At 44.5% G+C, this 18,930-nt stretch overlaps 1 protein-coding gene across 4 annotated transcripts; it reads left to right on the forward strand.

Annotated features, from left to right (window-relative positions):
- Window positions 1-2,257: 2,257 nt before the first annotated feature.
- On the forward strand, window positions 2,258-18,543 carry TMEM40 (transmembrane protein 40). Of its 4 annotated transcripts, XM_026102821.2 has the most exons (13): window positions 2,258-2,372; window positions 2,637-2,754; window positions 6,451-6,507; window positions 8,288-8,427; window positions 9,042-9,195; window positions 10,517-10,624; window positions 12,450-12,485; window positions 13,802-13,834; window positions 15,342-15,407; window positions 15,707-15,778; window positions 15,858-15,932; window positions 16,698-16,760; window positions 17,230-18,543. In XM_026102821.2, exons 3-13 carry the CDS (start codon window positions 6,459-6,461, stop codon window positions 17,247-17,249), a joined length of 816 nt encoding a protein of 271 aa, XP_025958606.2. In that variant the 5' UTR covers window positions 2,258-2,372; window positions 2,637-2,754; window positions 6,451-6,458; the 3' UTR covers window positions 17,250-18,543. The 4 variants fall into 4 exon arrangements, with proteins under 4 accessions (XP_025958606.2, XP_064374969.1, XP_064374971.1 ...); XM_064518899.1 differs by having other exon boundaries at window positions 16,698-18,543; XM_064518901.1 differs by having other exon boundaries at window positions 2,668-2,754; window positions 16,698-18,543.
- Window positions 18,544-18,930: the final 387 nt, after the last annotated feature.

An 18,930-nucleotide genomic window follows, 5' to 3' on the forward strand; every position in this document is an offset into this window, starting at 1 on the left:
CATGCAAGGAGCTGAGCAAATGCATGAGGCTAGCCTAATGAAGGCTTAATTAATTAGTTAATTATTTACCCAGGGACAGCTGTGGTTGGAAGCACAGAGGTGAAAACGCCTGTTTCAGTGTAGTAGATGGGTGGTGGGTGTTCAGTTTCTGGGCTGGACTTCCTCTCTCTTACTTACTGCTTTCTGCTAAAAGCTGGCTGGGTCAGAGACTGTCTTCTGCTGATGAAGAACAGGTCTCCTAAACAGAAAACAACCCTAGGATGGATTATGTTTAGTGTTGTACTGAAGAAGTTACATGCATCTGAGGTGAACAAGAGGGTTCAGAGCATCTATGGCCATGATGCCAGTGTAGGGCAAGCAAAGCCAAACACGGGGATGGGTGATTTTATGTTATTCTAAGGGAGGTGGTGAGGATTACAAGGAAACAGTTCATATCTCTTCCCCTGCCAAAAGATAAAGCAGTAAAGCCTACAATCAAAGTAACTTGGTACTCCGAATGATATCCTGAGGACATACAGCCATAGGCTATCTCAAATTGAAGAGGAAAGGCAGGCAGCCAGGAAGGTAAAAAATTAATTAATAGAGATAAAGAATTAATAACAGCCAGAGAACTGTCACAGCGGATAAGATGAGAAACTGCATCTCATGAGGAGCAGCAAGGGGAAAACCAAGCAAGGGCACCTGCGGTGGTCAGGACCACCTCCCATCGGAGGGCTGCTGACTGGCCAACGGGCACACGCGTGTGGGGCCCAGGCTGGGTGATGGCCGGCCTGCCCAGAGCCACGGCTCGCAGTACCGCATAGTCAGTCAGGTGTGAAAGCAAATGGCGTTGGTCGATGAAAGCAAACGGCATTCACTAGATGAAAGCAAACGGCATTCACTAGCGCGCGGGCTATTGCCTGCGAACGACTCCAGGATCTGGAAGACTTTTACCCTTCAGGATTATTCAACCTGAACTCTGGTATTTGCTATTATCAGAACTGAAAGGGCTGTTATTAGACCTGCTGGTAGTGAAAGAGATTGCTGTGAAAGGGCAGAGATAAAATGGGCCCTTTACCATGGTTCCCTAAGGCTAACCAGGGATGGGAGGCTGGATCCAGCTTGGGCTGCTCCCTGTTGCTTTCTAAGAGCAAGCAGACAATGCACAACGAATGACACTTAACATTTTAACGAATGGAGGGTTTGCACCCACTCACTTAAATTACATGCCTCCCCAGGAAAACACACCTGATTTCCAGCCAGGAAACCCAGCAAACTTCTGTAGCTGGAAAAGGTGCAGGCAGGGATGCGTTGCAGACTGCGTGGAGAGCCCCGAGAGGCCCATCCGTCACAGCGAAAACGGGTGCTAGGCCGGGGAGGTTTGGTTAGAAACACAAGTATTTCCTTTGCCTCAGCTGATTCAGGGGTTTGGACTGAGCAGGTAATGCCGGAGGGGGCTGCTGGGGAGCGGGGCAGGGCTCTCCCGCCGGGGCTGAGGGCTGGCCCGAGCAGGGTGGACAACCTGGCTGGAGACGGCCAAGGTGGCACGCTGCCCTCCTTGGGCTCATTCCCGGCAGCCTAATCAGTAAACTCGGCTCCACCTCGTTCACGTCCCAGGTACTTACAAACAAAACAGGCCCCTTAGCACCAGACTGTGCTGTTCTCAAGCTTATCGCTCGAGCAGGGTGGTGTAAAGGCCTTTGCCCCAGAGGTGTGGCTATGCCCCCTCGCTACGCAGGAGCCCGCAGCTACCCGACGTGGGGCAAAGGGGCACCACCTTTTCCAGTGTGTCCTGCCGGGCACCGGCTAAGCACACCTGTAACCCACAGATGGCTGCGGCCACGCGTTTTCCACATCCCCATGCTCCCTTGTGGCCGGGCACCACCGCCCCGAGGGAGAGGGCGGCTGGGCTCCACCATCGCCCAGGTCGGACACGTCTGTGGGGGTGATGCTGAGCTGGAAAGCGGGGACTGATGGGGCCTGTGGCGGGGCAGGTGCTTGGCACTGCTGCGGCTTCATGGGGCTGCTCCCCCGGGCTGGGCTGCCATGGGGCCGGGCACAGTGGGGAGGCCGCAGGGAGGCCATTAGTGCCCAACCCAGCCCCAAAATGGCGGTGTCCCTCCATGGGCTCCCTGGGCTGCCTGGATCAGGCCCGGTGACGCCTTTCTGGAGAGCTCCGGCCCAGGGAAAACATGAAACTCCCCATTGCCACACACAGCTGACATCACGTGGCGTTGGCAGCCAAAATGATGAAACCAAACCCCGGGTTTTCCTGTGAGTCAGGCTGGCGGCCCGGGGCCGAGCGTGCGGGGAGGCTGGCCGCGGCGGCAGGCCGCCCTCCGCCCACCTCGCGCCAACGCCGGCGGCACCGGCCCCGCGGCCCCGCGGCACAGGTGAGGCCTGTCTCCTGCCTCCGGGGGCCTCGGGGCTGCTTCCGAGCTCTCGTACCCTCCGCGTACGTTTCTTACTGCTCCTTGAGGCATCGCGCTGCTGTACTAACCCTAATCGTGGTTACGGCGACAACATTCAGGATTTCAGTGCTACCTCTCAGCTCTTTTGACCTCTCTTCTGAATCTTTTACAGATGTTTCTCTTTCTCTCTCTTTTTCTTTTTTAATACACAAAATCCTTCTAGCAACCCCTCCCCGTTTCCCACAGCGACAGACTTGTTTGCCGTCGCTTTCCCCAGGCGGTGACAGGGGGGCTTTTGGCTTCTGAGGAGTTCGTTTTCCTCCTCCAGAGCTCCGGAGCGGCGACGCAGGCCAGCGCACGGCCCGTAAGTAGGAACGCAAACGCAACCACTTCCAGCCGTGGCTGTCGCTGCGCGGGGCGCGCTGCGATCGCTTTGGCAGGGCGGCCGGAGGACGTGTGCCGAGATGCCCGAGATCCGCAGAGGCCGGCAAACTGCGGCACAGCGTGGCGGCTTGCGTCTTGGCTTGCTCGTTCGGGTTGGAAAGGAAGGAAAAACGAGCGGTGCGGCGGGGGCGGGCGGGCTGGCGCCGGTTTCCTGCCCTCCCAGCATGGACACGCACTCGTTTTCCTGCCTTCCCGCCTATTTTCAAGGACTCTGTAGCAGTATGGTGTCTGAGTTTGCCGCTCTGTCCCATGTCACCTGTGTTTGGTGGCAGGGAGCAGGGCAGACAACAGCAGAATGATTTCCTTAGTGGCATTGCCTGAGGGAACCGGAGGACGATTTCAAACTGAGCTGCAGTGAGCGAGGTTTTGTTTTCTGAGAGAAGCTCCAGCCCTCAAGGACAGCTTTTTCTGGAGCCAGCCATTAAGATCAAACACAGACCTAAAGGTGTGTTTTAAAAGGCTCATTCGGTTTGGTCTGAGAGAGGGCAGGGGAGGGACTTACTTTTTTTTTTTTTTAATAAAATTCAGCAAGATTTGGTATCAGTACCTAATTAAAAATCAAAGATAAAAGTTATATTTGGACAATGTCAAAGGAAAAAGGTTTAGAATTAGCCCACTTTTTTGTCTTGAAGTCAAAACAACCTTGTTTTATTTTAATTGTTTGCTATCCCACTGAAGAATTTCCCCCAGTAATATTTCCACAACTAAGCAGAAGTTGTCTCATGTGGCAGGTACTAGCCTCACTTTCTAAAAACCTAGGAGAAGTCCAAATCTGTATATGAACTTTTTTCTAGCATGCTGAAAAGACCTCACTGCAGTTATGTACTGATTTACGCTGGGCAAAGCAGGCTGAGGTCTGCTCTTGTCCCTCCGCAGTGAGCTCATGGCCCGGCTGAAGTGCTGGTGTAGCATCATCCTTCTCTCGTTATTATCTATAATCAACTACATTGTTTTTAAAACATACAGTAACGTAATACATTTAAAACACAGAGTAATGTAAGTTGCCCTTTGTTTAGAGCTGATTCTCTTTCCAGAAGAACCGTAGGGGAATTAATTATCCAAATCTGATGAAATGAGGTACCTAACTTCCTTAGTTACTTAACGCTTGATGAGTGACTTGGCCGAGTTGTGCTGGAGGCACAGAAAGGGAGCCTGCAGCAGACGTTGGCCACCCCTGGACCTCTCATGGTCTAGTCTAGGATAAAACCTGCAACCAGAGCTATCACACAGGGACGCATAAGTACATCAGGCAAATGTATTTCTATTGCAGATACAGCTGAGCAGCTAGGTCATTTAGGCCAGCAAATAAGTGAAGTTTTAAGGTAAATAGGTCTGACAGCTGATGAGGTTGACAGTGTCTCCTCTGCCTTCAGTGCTGTGTCTGCTCCTCCTCTGTGTGCAGTGGGACAGATTTGCTAGTGCCCACTGGCTCTCTTTGTCTTTGGGATGATGCAAAGCCAGCATAAGGCAGCTGCTACGATGAGTTTGTGTCACAGGAATAACACAACACATCCTGCATGTGCCAGTGGAAGTGGCCTTCGCTAGTTATTAGGCACCCCAAAGGCAAAATCTCTGAACTTCACTCTACAGTAAAACCAGTGGGAAATCTTTATAAATATCTTTATGAAATGGAATTTACCAGTCAAAAAGGGAATATTCATATTTAAGGTAATTTTGTTCCTTTAGGCATGGTCTTTTAACCCTGCAAGCCAGCAGTCCACAAGCTGTAGTCCACAAACAGGTCTAAAGGGTGTATAAGAAAAGCAAACACTGTTACAAGGTCAGTAAATAGGAGACCAAGGAAGATAGGAATCTGCAAATGAAAAAGGCCGAAAACCACTGCTGGAGATATATAACTGCATAGAAATTATGTTCTTTGCTGTGTGGCCTGGAATGAATTTATCCAGGGTGTGATATGCTGGAGTCCTATGTTTCAACATCAGCTGTGGCTGACCTGGGCAGAGAGGAGAGCTGCATTTCCCACATCCCCTGCCAGGTGCTCACATGCTCACATTGCCAGAGACTATCACACAGTGCCGTTGCTATAGTAGTTAAGGATGTCAGTGAGGCAAAGTTTGTGGGAGAGGTAATAACTTTTACTAGACTAATTGACAGAGTTGAAAGCTTATTTGTCCAAAAACTTGCCAGTTTTTCCAGGTGTATCAAGTGCTTTAATAAAAGGTATTATCTGCCCTTACACATGTCATCTTGCATCATCAGGAATGCTTTCAAAGCATTCTCAAAATATTAGCTTGTTTTAACATAATATGCATCAGAGGTAGGTAGCAGTGATTTGGCCTCAGCTGTTTAGAGTAATTAAACCAAGAGCCAAATAGCAAATCTGTGCCTAAAAAGAGTTTCAAACTAAGGGCCTCATCACTTGAAGAACACTTGTGTATAGGAAAGAAGGAAACCCCCAAATCACAGAACATGTGGGACCCTGGCCCTGGTTCCAAAGGAGGGATAGGTTTTGCAGATACTTTGGAGTCTGTTTGTGTTCAGTTGCCTCTATACAAGAGCTGACATACTAAAAAAAACCTGCTGCTCTATTTCCATAATTAACACATTTTTGCTTGCTTGTATGTCATTAACCCTCTGAAGATATTAACTAGACCTGGTTTGGATTTTGTATTAGAACGGTTTTCTGACTGATAGTCTCTACAGAATTGAAATTGCCCTTAGGAAAATGTCCATTTTCCATCTGGAAAATTTAAAGGAAATACTTGGAATTCAAACTGCTTGACTGAAAGTGTTTTGTTGAATGTACCCAAAAGTTATATTATTAAAAAAAAAGTGTGGGTGTATTAACTGTTTTCCTACTGTGCATTGCGTAGTGGAAACTGTAGTTCAGGTTCCCCCAAAGGCTTCTTTTGCATTTCTCACTACTACAGTGTTTTAGCTGAAATGTGGCATGAGGGGAGATGGAATCTGTGCAGAAAGGCTGGGCCACAATAGCTGGATGCAATTGTGTCAAGAACTACAACCAGCACAAAAAAATGCATCCTCAGAATAAAACAGCCTGGAAGCAAAATTTCCAGGGTGAGTTTAGCGAACAAAAAGGAAACATTGCATTTTGGGGATGTCAGAATGTTTGGTTGCCCTGACAAATATCAATAAGAAACCTCCCAGAATCAGTATTTCAAAATTTCCAATTCATAAATCTAAAATTAGTGTGAAATTTCTTTTCATGCCAACTTGGGAAGAACAAATATTGAAGTGTCCATGCCTTCTGTGAGACAAAAATGAAACAGTTCCTATTAAGTTACTCGGATCTGTGGCTAATAGTTAATTAGACACCTTGGTAGCTAATGTGATCGTGTGAATGATCAAGTGTGGCTTCTTTTTGTTTTACTCATGATGATCAGAGTTTTGTTCTTTCATAATAACCAAAGGCCAGCCCAGCAAGACTCACCCAGAGGAGTCGAGAATGGGTCACGGGAGGGTAAACCAATCATGATGTGAAACTCCCATTGCAACAGAGAAGTGATTTCAAAATTAAAGTGCCTAGAGATAGATGCCATGTCTGCAGAAAATCAAGTGTATGATGGGAAAATAAAGAAGGTCAGACTGATGTGTTTCTAAACACTATCTGATTTCCCCTCCCTTTTTCAAACAGTCACAGCAATGGAGAACCTGAATGTCTCGCTCCCAGATCTTACCGAAGACCTGCAAGGTAAGGGTAACGCACAAGGTCTAAAGCTTCTGCCTATTTCCACTGTGCAGTAGATTTTGCTGTAGTGGTCCTGAATCAATGAAACACATTTCCTATGAAATATGCTTCATCCATCTTCTCCTAGCCTGTGAAATATCCTCTCCTGAGGTATTAGATGTGGTGCATTTCAGGCTAAATGCCATGGATTTATTGTGTTTTTTTCTTCCGATCTCTTCATTTTAATGTGAATAACCGAGCTGAGAGCCTGCCCTCTGTGCACTGCCCCCACAGGCCTTAGTCATGTGTGGGAGGGCAGCAAGGTGTGGCAGCAGACCTGCTAGGCAGTCGCAGCTCAGTGCCATGCTCTGACAGTGCCTCAGCAGTTGAGTCACCTCCATCACCCTGCTGCTGTTTAGACTCAGTCACCTGGGAGCTCAGGTGACTTTAAATCCTCTGTTCCTGCTTTTACCCACTGGTCTGTCCTCAAGAGTGCCTCAATCTTCAAGAGGTTCCTCCCGTGTATTCCCCTCTTCCCTCCCTGACCCACATCTGTCCTCTCAAGTGCCCGTTGTTTTACTTGACTGCAGCCTACAGGGCTGAGGGTGTTGGGTTTATACACACAGAGGTTCAGCTCACCAAAGACACTTGGTTCTTGCAGGTACACGTGCGCTGCTTCCTAAAAGACTGCTGGTAGTGAGCCTGAGCGCTGAGACTTTGTTTGATTTGCCTTTGTTTGAATCTTCGCTGGCTCTTTCGGCCTGTTCCAGCTTCTTCTCTTGAAGACAAAATTATCCAGGAGGGACTGGCCCCACCCACGTCTGTGCCAGCTGGCCTTCCACGAGGGGTCAGTTCCTGAGCCTCTTTAATTCAGCAGTAGAGACATTTCCTGTCCCCAGACAGCCAGACTAGAGCTGCACAGCTTGTGAGGGAAGCTCAGAGCATTTTGCATAGACTCCTAGGAGATGTGGAGCACAGAAAGGGACTTTGCTTTGGGAGCACTTGCTTTGAGGTTGGGGTCACTCAGGCTTACAGCTCAGTCTAGGCACTACAAGCTACAAGCTCCCCCTCTGTATGTTCCAATTAAAATGGAAGGCAAGGAAAGAGTGAATGCAGAGTCTTTGAGAGCCATAAAAGACATACTATCTAGAAGCCACCCCTGCAGACAAGCAGAGACTGCTGCCCAAGCTCTGTGCCCCTGAGCAGTGTCCCCTGCCCTGCACGTGCCATGGACATGGTCCAGCTACCAGGCCCTTGCATCAGCCACACTTCTGTGGCTCCCATCTGAGCTCAACCCCAAAGGGCCTCCAGCCGACGTGCTCCTTCTCTGCCTCCTGACCAAATTCACGCTGCCCCTGCTAGCTGCTCAGTTTCTGTGGTAGCTCATGGTCTAGCAAAGAAGGACCATCGCACCATCAGGGTGCTATCGTGCTGTGACAGAGACCAGCAGTCGGATCCCTGCCCTTCCGCAGGCTTGCTGTCTGGCCCCAGGCACACACTTGTGGGAATTTAGATGCCTGAAGGGATTTTGCACATTAAATGCTTACTGCTCTTTAGAAAATCCTACAGTTTTAGGCATCTCAGTACCTTAGCATCACAAAGACACCAGTAATTTATACAGACTATTGACATTTCTCTATTGGTTTCTGGCAGGGTGGGTTGCTTTGTACAATACAGCACTACTCTCTTTCCTGTAAGCAAACGTGCTGCACAGTCTGAAGCTTCTCAGCACGCCTCCACGGAGCATGCCACCACGCAGCCCGCCACTGCTGCTGCACAGTGATTTGCCCCTTTTTCCTCCTAGACATTTTTCAGGGGGCTTTTGCTGCTGATGCCAGTTACTTGGAGAACCATGAGAAAATGGACCAGTCCTTCTGGGAAGCTCTCGTAAAATGTTTAGCCACCGCTGACCCAGCTATCCTGAATACCGAAGAAGAAAACAATGTAAGTTATTAAAGAAACGTGCATTCTTTGTAAAACACTGTTATACAGCTAATTTTGTACTTCCTTGCTATTCTCTGGGAGGAGAAAACATCCAGTCCTATTATCTGATATGCTAAAACAGCCCAAGTGGTGTAAAAGGTCCATTACATAAATGAGACTCAGGCCACCACTGTTTACTTCATCAATCTCCATGTGAAAAAAAATAACTTTCCAGAGGAGCTGGCCTTGTATGTATTCCTCAGGACATGTTCAGCACCCTTTTTTACCAGGCAGGACTATTGTTGGTGACATTTTGCCAGAAGATACTGTAGAGATTGCATGTCCATTTTCAGATCCTGTAATGTATCCAGCTCTTTGAAACGTTAGATTTTGTGCACCACAGTTTTCTCCCAGTTTATGGCTCCTCTATGGGTTACTGAATGGAGTTTAGCTTCTCCTCCCCTCTTTGGTTTTACTCCTTGTCCCCGCTTTCCCCCTCATACAGTGGGAGGTGGAGGGTGGGGGGTTACATTTCCCGCAGATGGGATGAGAGACATTCATTTGTATAGCAGGTCTGCTCACACACACCAGGTTTTATTGAAGGACTATTTGCTGTTCACTCACCTTCCCTTCAGTTGCTCAACAGATGCACTGTCCTGCCTGGAGGCTGTGCAGCCTGCCTGAAAGTCATAGGGAAGAAAGGAGCCAGGGCAATGGCTCTTCTTTACCTGTTGCTGAAGACAACCGACCCGTCTGAATACAGGCAGCTGCCCAGCTCCAAGGGAAAGGGTGAGTCCTGCTTGGCTGCCCTTCAGCCGTTTTGTTAAAAATAGCTGTAGTGCCACTGGGACTTGACACCTTTCAGAGAACTCTGATGCATGCTTGGAAGTGATTATAAGTGAATAACTATAAAATATCTAGGAATACTGCTTATATATAAAAATCACTTAGGTATGGTGATGATGGGAACCAAAGATAGACACTATTTTATTCTAGTTTGAATTGGTTTCTTCAGGGAAAAAGCCTTGGTTATTTAGGGCGAGAAGAAACCTTGCCTGGGGTGGTGATGCCAAAGGAATTTCTCTGAATTAAAGTGGTGTCCCAAATTTTTCCTCTCTAACTGGATTCACGACACCGAAGACATTTGTTTGCATGCCTGCAGCTCTCTCAGCCAGTCTGGAGCTCTCTCAGCTCCAAAAGTGGGAAGAATTCTGAGCTGAACTGCTCAAAATATTTTCGCAAACCTCCCTAGCATGTGCAGTAGTAACGAATAGGAGTGGACAGACAGTGCTGCTTAGGATGCCAGGCCAAGTAACAAGATTCAGACAGGCTCCACTGCACGTCTCATTTGCCCGGTTCCATAAAAAATGAAGGAAGTGCAGCTCCACAGGGTCATCACCATCATTAATCATTATTATGCATCACTGGGCTGCATTCATTCATGTCCAATCATGAATGTCCAAGTATCACAACCAGTAGTGAAGAGCTACGCAGACCTGCTCGCTCTTGGCACAGAGCTGAATTTGAAGCCGTTAAGAATCACCTAAAACTCCAGCCACACAAGCCCGGAGCCCTTCACTGCCTGGCCCAGGAGTCCTCCTGCAGGTTTTTCCAGCAAGTTTTCCATTCCCGAGTGCTTTGGCCTAGCTGGCTCTGAGGACTCTGCCGCACACCACAAGAGGGTGCTGGCTTTGCGGCATATGTACAGGGAAGCCAGCGGAAACCATAGTGATGATGGATGAAGCAGCCCAGGAGGTGGTGAACAAGCTTTCTCCAGCTAAAGCACCTTTCAGCTGAAACTGCTGTTGCTTCAGGGAGTGGGAATTTTCACAACAGTAGTATTATGGGTAAATTAAAGGCCAGAGGAAGAGGCGCAGACACCTACTACAACTGTTCGAAAGAGGCTAAACAGTAGTGTCTGTGATGCTTTCATTTGTAATGCTTTGTACCACTCCTTGTGTGCAAAAAGCATGGCTGAAACAAGGCTAAGGGCCTGATTTCTCATCAGACTGCCTCAATACAGCTTTGTGAAGCACTGTTAATCCATCATTGTAAAACAGAGAAAATGTAAATAGTTGTTTTAAGTTTTATTTTCCCTCTGTCACAACAGATGAAAAATTGAAATTCCTGAAGAGATTGGAGAGGAATTTCATGCTTTCGCAAGGAGAAAAAAAGGCTGAAAGTTCATCCCAAGAGTCAATGGATGAAGATCCACAAGGTAAAGAGAATTTATTTTACTTTTCCTTGACAAATAAATTAGTCCTATTGAGTGTTCAGAAGAGAGTCACATAGGAGACTTGCGCTAATTCAGTAGTGATTGTGCAGAACTCTGAAAAAAGCAAGAAACTGTGCAAAAGAGCACAGAAAATAATCAATATCTCTAGATTCAGCAAAATAGTGGCTGCTTCCTGCCCCTATGGAAGCTGGAGTTTTTGGAAGTGTAGAAAGCTGCTGCAAGATTCCTTCCTAAATAAATTCATATGAGCTCATAACTTCCACGAGCCTCAATGAACTGTGCTCTAGCTGAAGTCTGTGCTATAGCAGGAGGCAAATAATAGCTGATGTATAGCAGTAGCTGGTGATGCTATAGACCTTCTCTAGCATTTATTTCCTTAATAGCAAACATCAGCAGTGTATCAAAAGTCACTTTGGCTGCCACTAAACCATTTCATTCAATGAAAATTGGAGACTAAGAACATGGAAGTGCTAATGCTGATATTGGCTTATTCTGTCACAGAAAACCACTAAGGACAGATTAAGACCAAATGAGTTGCATTTAGAAATAACTTTTTTGAAATGGTTAGCAGTGCTGCTGATGTTTTTGCATTTAAAATCAGAGCTTTCTCGCTATACCCCTTTATACCAATTACTCTTTTTTCAGAAGGATTTTGCTCTTTCTGTCCTATTCAACCAGCTTTAAAGAGAGCTGTGAGGAAAAAAACAGCTAATAATGGCCCTTACATTTCAAAGCCTTGATTTCTGCCTACATATTCCATGGCCATTATTATATTATCAGCAAACAGCTAGAGTGCTGCTGTTTGATACTGCTGTCACATTTTCTGTATGCCTGATGAAAAAACACTTTCTCTACCCAGACAGCATTGAGGAATATTTAGGAAGATGGAAAACGGAAGGCTAGTTACGCAGAGATGGGACAAAGTAACAGCATTTTTTTTTTACTGGAGTCAACCAATATGGAACGACGAAAGAATCACTCCCAGCGTTCTTTGGTGTGACTTTCAAACAGAAGTATATTAACACTCCCCAGGCAGCATCAGGCATAGGCAAAGGACCAGTCAGAATTTGGCTGTAGAAAAAGCATTTCCTGAAAGCCAAAGCAGAAACACCACCACAGAGCCTGGCTGAGCGTTAGAGTTGAGTCAGGAGAGCAGCAAAATCTAGTCATGGGAGGACTCCTGCTGTCTGGGCCTGCATAGACAGTCACCGTTGAAACAGCAAAAACATTTTGAAAACCTCTGCTGCAGCTACCACTTACAGGATCTGCTGTCAGCCCCCATGACTGACTGGAGAGGATCAGTGAGGACCATGCCTCGCATCTTGGTCCCAAAGCTTCTCCCTTCCTTCTAAAGAAAAAAAATGGAAAGCAAGTACAATGCAGATAAAGAAAAGATCCTGTGGCAATGCACAGAAATTGTATTAGCTTGTGGTATAGAACTACAAAAGTAGAAAAGTTAAGGCTATGATCATTCAGTTAACATCTTCAATTGATGTCAGCACAGATGCAAGAGCAGCTTATTTAAAATGGCATCAGGAGATCTGATCTATTTTACAGGACTCTGATTATGCCTGACTCCAGCCATTATGAGCAAAGGAATATGGTGGGCTACTACTCTGTTCATATTTCCTTTAGATGCTAAATTGCCTGACCCACAAACGAGCTGCCTTTTTAAAGAGTTGGAATCTAACCTGTCACACTTATGCGAGCATACTCATTTCAGTAGAATTGCATGGGTAGGACTGGCAGCAAGATATACATAGTCATTATAGATATTAATCTACATCAACTTTGCATAATGTTTTAGGTACACCAGGGGAGGTTGTGCCCTATGGAGATTCAGGTAAGTGTTCCCAGGTAACAACTTTGTTCTGCTGGAAAGAGGACTCTAACTGCAATCTCTTCTTTCTGACATTATTATATTAAAAATAATTCTGTGGCTGTAAATCCACTGGGTTCCCGTTAACCCGGTGTTAGACCTGGGCATTGTGCAGTTGTAGTGGATAGTCATCCACTACACAGGTGAATGGTTGATCTGTACAAGGTGCTCTAGCAGATTAAGATATTAAGTGCCCAATTTATTTTAGGTCTGCCAAAGGCACATAGAATCAGCCCACAGCCGTTCAGTCATCTCTTTTAGGAGAAAATCCAGTTGCCTGTTGGGCAACTACTCAGACTTTCCCCAGAATGCCAGACAGTTCCAGCATTCCCTGCTGTTCTCTGTTCCCCTGCTGAGTAGGGATGAAGTTTGGGAGAGCTGGAACTTGGTTTCAGCCAGATGATACTACTCAGCTCTGAATACCTTCCTGCCTCAGCTCAGAGCACTCCCTGCTAAGGGAGGGTAGCAGGTGAAAGCCAAGTGACAAGCAAACAGTGCTAGCGGAGCGGCTTGGAGAGACTGCCACAGCATAAATGCCATTTATCAGGGACTGCTGAGCAGCAGCAAAACGGGTGCAAAAAGCCCATAGTAGGAAATTTTCAGCAGCTGGATTGCATTGTGGGCTTGATCCCTCCTGCTCCCAGGCAAATGCCCCATTTATTAGTTACCAAAGGCAGAGAGCAGAGGGACTTGCCCAGCAGAGCAGCCTTTCAGAGAGGACACCTGCCCAGCCACTTTCTCTCCCCTGAAGTAAAGAAAAATTGCTGTAACTGGGACTCCTTCGGTTGAAGACAGAGTTAGGAAGAGGATGCAAGTAGCAGCATAATCCGTAGGGCAGATTGTGTGGGATTATCACTGGGGAGCTACATAAAACACTAGGGTAGATGCGTATATTGTAATACAACATTTTCCCCGCTCATTCTCCTGGTGGGTGCAGAAAGAGGTGTATAATGCTTTTCCAGTTGTCAGACGGCCTTGAGGTGCCACATCTCACCAAGGTCTTGTTGCCGCAATTCTAGATTGCTTCAATGCACAATACTGAGCTACTGAGAACACTTAGCTAGTGCAGGATACCCTGCCCACTGCCTCAGACAGGTTCAGGGGATACGTATAAACAACACGTGCATCCTAAGCTCAGTTTGGTTCCAGCTTCACTTCTAGCAAATACTTGCCCAGCTTGCTAGTGCTGACAATGGTGGGAAACAAGTTGTTCTGCAATCAGCTGTTGGGGTGTTTTTTTTACCATCAGAAATAGATCATAAAACTGTGTTACTTTTCAGAGATTGCCAGAAGAGAAGATGCAGTTGCAGACGGTAAATATAAAGAAGCAAACTGAGAAGTCTTTTTTTTTCTTTTTCTTTTTTTTTTTTAAACAGTACATGTGCTTTTTCTTCTGGATGCTGTCTTTCAATAATCAGTTTGTTTAGTGATGATAACTACACCAGCTCCTTGGTGCCTAAATATTTCTTAAAGAAATAGTTGAAGTTTTAGAATAGTTATTAAAATGCAATTTAATGCTTTAATAGAACAAACTGTGCAAGTCATTCAATGATACAAAAATTACAAGCGACTATTGCATTTAGGAAGCAGAGCAATGTAAAACAGACACTTGGCAGCTATGTATTGGTATTCTGATAAATCCTGTGAGTATAGGTCATTCACACATTCATGCAAACACATAGAGCAACATTTGTGAATCAAAGCAGTGCAATACTATGTTAATATTAATAATCAAATCATTGAGTTTGTCAAAAAAAAAAAAAAAAAAAACCAGAACTGGATCAATCCAAAACCCTCAAAGAATCAAAAATTCACAAATGAGAGTCATGTGTCAGAACAGAATTTCTCTGTAAATTTTAATTTGCTCCATGGTTCAAAAGCACAATAGTAAAAGTCTGTAGTTCATTTGAATTTTTTCCTCATACTGTCCTATTACATCTTTAGATAAAGTGAAATTCACTGCTAGGCAGTGGATGCCTGGACACACAGCTTAGTGTGAGTGAATTAGCATCTAAAACTTGCAATGAATCAACCCTCAAAGGCTTATATACAGCAGATTGCCTAGAGGACTTCTCAAGCAGTCAGCAAACAAAGGAAGGGGAAAACCTGCTTTGGACATGCCATTGGAAGTCTGGTAAAATGTCCAGCTCTTTCTGACTTTCACCAACAGAGTCACAGAAAGAACAGAATTTGGCAATTCTACTTACAACTGGAGTAGAGCAAAAATCCATCTACTTAGGCCTCTAAAGAGATCTAGTTAGTTTTTATGTTGCTCTTTCTATGTATCAATATACTATACACTATAATACATTGGCTAGTTGTCAGTTACAGTTCTTAATTTGGGGGATGCAGAAATACTTCAACATCAGACTTAAGTAGATTGGTGCTACCCACACTAGGATAATGATAAAGATTGTTTTATTACAGCAGCTGTAACTGTGCAAAGAACCTAAGAGCCAAATAGAAGCTCTCTTGTCTTACTGCTTTACTTCTCCAGTGTAATTTTGAGACTACTGATTCTCTCAGACTCGATATGAAAGACCCAACATGATTTAAAAACAATTTGGCATTGTTAATTCAACCATCTGCTGGTGCTATTTTTTAAAACTGCTACAAGTTATTTGGAAAGCACTTTTTGGGTGATTTTAAAATTGCTAGTTTGATCTTTCCAAGAGGCTTACAGATCTTCCTTTTGAACAAACAAACTTTTTATATAGATTCTGCTTTGAGAGAATCAATTTCAGATACAAAAAGGGAAAGTAACTTAAAACTCCAAAATTTCAGCGTTCTGTGGCAGTAAAAGACATTCCTTTTTTCTAGCGTATGAGAGCGACAGCACTCACCTCCCTCGGCGGATGGCACAGTGGATGGGCATACGGAAGGATGGTAATTTTTTTTTTTTTTTTTTTTTTTTAATATAGCCAGCCTCAACCCCAATGAACCTTATGCCAAGAATCAGATCTCTGGCACAAAAAGTTTCTTTTCAGCTTATGAGTAGTTTCACAAAGTTCACAGGGACTGCTCATAAGACAGCTTTTGTGCATGTGCGTGTTTTGCAGTTGAGTCTAATGCATGAGACATCTCATGTGGAAATACACTTCACTCTGAGGAATACACCGTACCTGAATGTGTGTTCACCAGGACCATGCCTGTAGTTATGATCTAATTTCCCCTCTCTGTTTCAGATGAATTCTTTCATTTTGTCATTCTTTGCTTTGCCATTGGAGCTTTACTAGTTTGTTATTACTACTACAAAGGTAAGGCAAGATTTTAATGGAAGGATAAATTGTTGCAACTTGAAAATGGACAAAGCCAAACAATCATTTATTTCCCTAGATTGGACTATTTCTCTTGGAATTGGTTTAATCACCTTTGCTTCCCTGGAAACCACTGGGATATACTTTGGTCTAGGTACGTGAGTTTATAGCAGCCAGCTGTGTATCAACACCAAGAATACAAATCCACGCTACCATTTAACTACACAAGTCTAGGAAAAATACTATTGCTGAGACTCTGTAAATCATCACAGAACTATTTTGTAACATTTCATTCACAATTACACAGTGTGGCTGGAGACAAATATGCCTCAGTGACACTGAAGAGAGATATCGACTCATTTTTCGTTCTCAATGATCACAAGACCCTGAGTCACCTCTTGCAGTAGCAAAGGCTGAACGCTAAGTTGTCATGACAACGTATAATTTTAGCAGCATAGCCTTCTTCCCCAAAACGCTCTACAAGGAGCTGCACACTCAGGCCGCCCTTCATGCCCGGCAAGCGAGACTGCTGAGCTCCCTGAGGAGCAGCTCTCAGCAGAACCTGGGTGGCGGTAGCTACCAGGAATTATAAAAACCCAGGGATTCCTGGCAGTCCCCATGGATCTCATAGGAAAGATGCAGCTAGCAGCAAGTTACAGCTTCCCAATCCAGAACAGAAGCCTCCTCCGTAATCTCACACTAACATGTTCGGTAGGTTGTGGATGGTTCTGTCAGAACATGGCCTTGTCACAGCTCTGTTACTACTGATAACACAGAAGCACCTGCTTAAATAATCAGCTTACATCCATTAATATTGCAAGTGTCAGCATCCGTCTTTTGCCCTTTTCCTATTTTTTATGCTTTGTTTTGCTATCTGACTCATCTTGAAAAAGTGTCTGTGGTTTGTTTTCACAATTAGTGTATCGAATTCGGAGCGTACTTGACAGCTTTGTTCCCCTGATTGCGAAATTCAGGCCAACAGGTAACAGTGCTTTTCTTACTGACTGCAGGTATATTCCTTAGACCTCACTGGGTATTTCATTTTGGTTGACTCTTAAGACCAATTTCTCTAAATTAGAAATTCTGATTTTAATTTAAAAAGACATTTTACTACAGTCCATTACAGCTGCTTGGATTTAGAAATGAATTATTCTTAACTCTTTCCAAGTGGCAGAACATTTTCACATTTTTAATATATCTGCCCGGTATGGGACATTCATTATTTGCTGGCAATATCTGAGTGAGAATTATATAGCTCGATTAAAAATTGAGTGTGTGGGGACAGTTTCCTGTGTCTGGTCTTCAGACAGCCTCCAGGCTCACGTCTATTTGTGTTTATGGAATAAAAGATACAAAGAATGCAGAAAAATTGCATCGGGGCTAACAGTAGACACATGACATTTATTTGAACACACTGGTCCTGACAGCCTTCTCTTTTCTTTATCACGTAGGTATGAGGAAAGCTGCCTAGGAGGAGTATTTCAGAGGAGTTCCACAAATCCCTGCTGTCTGGATTTCTGGTATTAAAAGAACTGTTTTATGAGAGGCAGACATGAAAACATAATGGCTAATATAAAATATTGAAATATTAAACCATAGAAACGTGTCATTCTCTCTACTCAGAAAGAAAGCTAAAACTGTAGTACTGAGTCCCTTCCTTTCTTCTGAAGTTGTCCATGGCTCAGCAGAGCTCAATAGACAATCTAGGTCTAGGTTTAAAGATCAATCCTGTGTGTTTTAATATATCACATTTTTCTTCCTTCCCTCGTGCACTCATGTTTGTCTGGTCATAGCTATCAAAATCAACAAAAAGGTCAAAATTATCCTCAGCTGGTTCTGGATTAGGCCCTGGATGTTTCAATAGGAATCTTGGCACCCACAAAGCCACCTCCTCTTCACCCCCTTGTGATGCTGCAGACCAGGCAAACACCAGCTGCTTGCTTACACAGCTGAGCCCCAACAGTGTAATAGCACTGAAGCAGATTAATTTATTGTGGCAGAACTCAATATAGTGGGTGTATAATGATTTCACCCAGTGAAAGCTGAGTGAGATTTTACATGTAGTGACATAATGGTGCAGTAATGAAATTATTATTAGCAGCAAATTTCATCTCTTCTGAGGGGAAAAAGAAAATGCCCCCCCCCCCCCCTTTCTTTTCTTCTGGTAAAATAAAGTGCAACATTGCCATTCCTGTCATTTTATAGGGACCTCTTACATGTATTTATGTAGGATTAAGTGTAATCATAGACAGACTGAAAAAAAAGAAGATACCTTTAAATTTTCAGTAGAAATAAGGTCATCATAACCAAAGAAGGATGAAGGCATAAAGTCAGACAGAAAGAACCGTAAAACATGAGGGAAACTGGAAGGAAATGCAGATATAAAAATATTAGCCCAAGCAGCTCCGTTTTAGTTCACTGAAACAATTTCAAGTCTTGCTCAGAAAATTAAAAAGCTATTTTCTAGGAGTTAAACTTATTCTGAGCATCAGCGTTTATCATTCTGGTGTGATGCAGTTCCATTTGCACATCCAGAAATACCACATTCTGTGCAGATCTGTACCAATCCAACAAAGCAGTTACCTAAACATGTCAGGGGACATGTTATTAAATTAAGCAATAAGGATGAATACAAGTTACTTTGTAATATTCATGTTCTCATTCACATGTACCATGTACGTTTTTGTAGAAAACTTCTGTCATACCAAAATACTGCATATTTTGTGTTTTTACTCTGAAAATAAAGTCTTGCTCAGACCAGTGTAGCACTGTTAGTGTCAAATGGCTTTTGTCTGAACTGAACACTGTGAATACAGCCACTCTGCTCTGATAATAACAATAGCTTCTTCAGTTTCTTCTACTCCATAATGTCTTTCAGAAAGGTAGTTTGTGGAAATTGTGAGGATGATGAAAACGTATTTTAGCACTAAATATGCCTCCAGATTTGGTACATTGCAATTCAGAGAATAACCTTTTTTAAAACAACCAAAAGCTGCTTAAAGGCAACATAGAAGTAGCAAAACATATCAAACAATGGAACCAATCATGTGAGGTGAACAGCCCATCCAACTTGGAGCAGTTCCCATGGGAACAGTGAGCTCTATGGAAAAAGCAACTTACATCTTCAGTCACATCCTCTCAGGTATCGGAGA

Source organism: Dromaius novaehollandiae, chromosome 12 (genome assembly GCF_036370855.1).
Source record: "Dromaius novaehollandiae isolate bDroNov1 chromosome 12, bDroNov1.hap1, whole genome shotgun sequence".
In the NCBI taxonomy this organism is placed as follows: Eukaryota; Metazoa; Chordata; class Aves; order Casuariiformes; family Dromaiidae; genus Dromaius; species Dromaius novaehollandiae.

Coding starts and splice junctions, on each gene's coding strand:
- TMEM40 (XM_064518899.1), top strand. CDS start 6,459: ATGGAGAACCTGAATGTCTCGCTCCCAGATCTTACCGAAGACCTGCAA. Junction 9,196..10,516: donor GCCCAGCTCCAAGGGAAAGG/GTGAGTCCTGCT, acceptor CTGTCACAACAG/ATGAAAAATTGAAATTCCTG. Junction 15,933..16,697: donor TGGGATATACTTTGGTCTAG/GTACGTGAGTTT, acceptor TTTCACAATTAG/TGTATCGAATTCGGAGCGTA.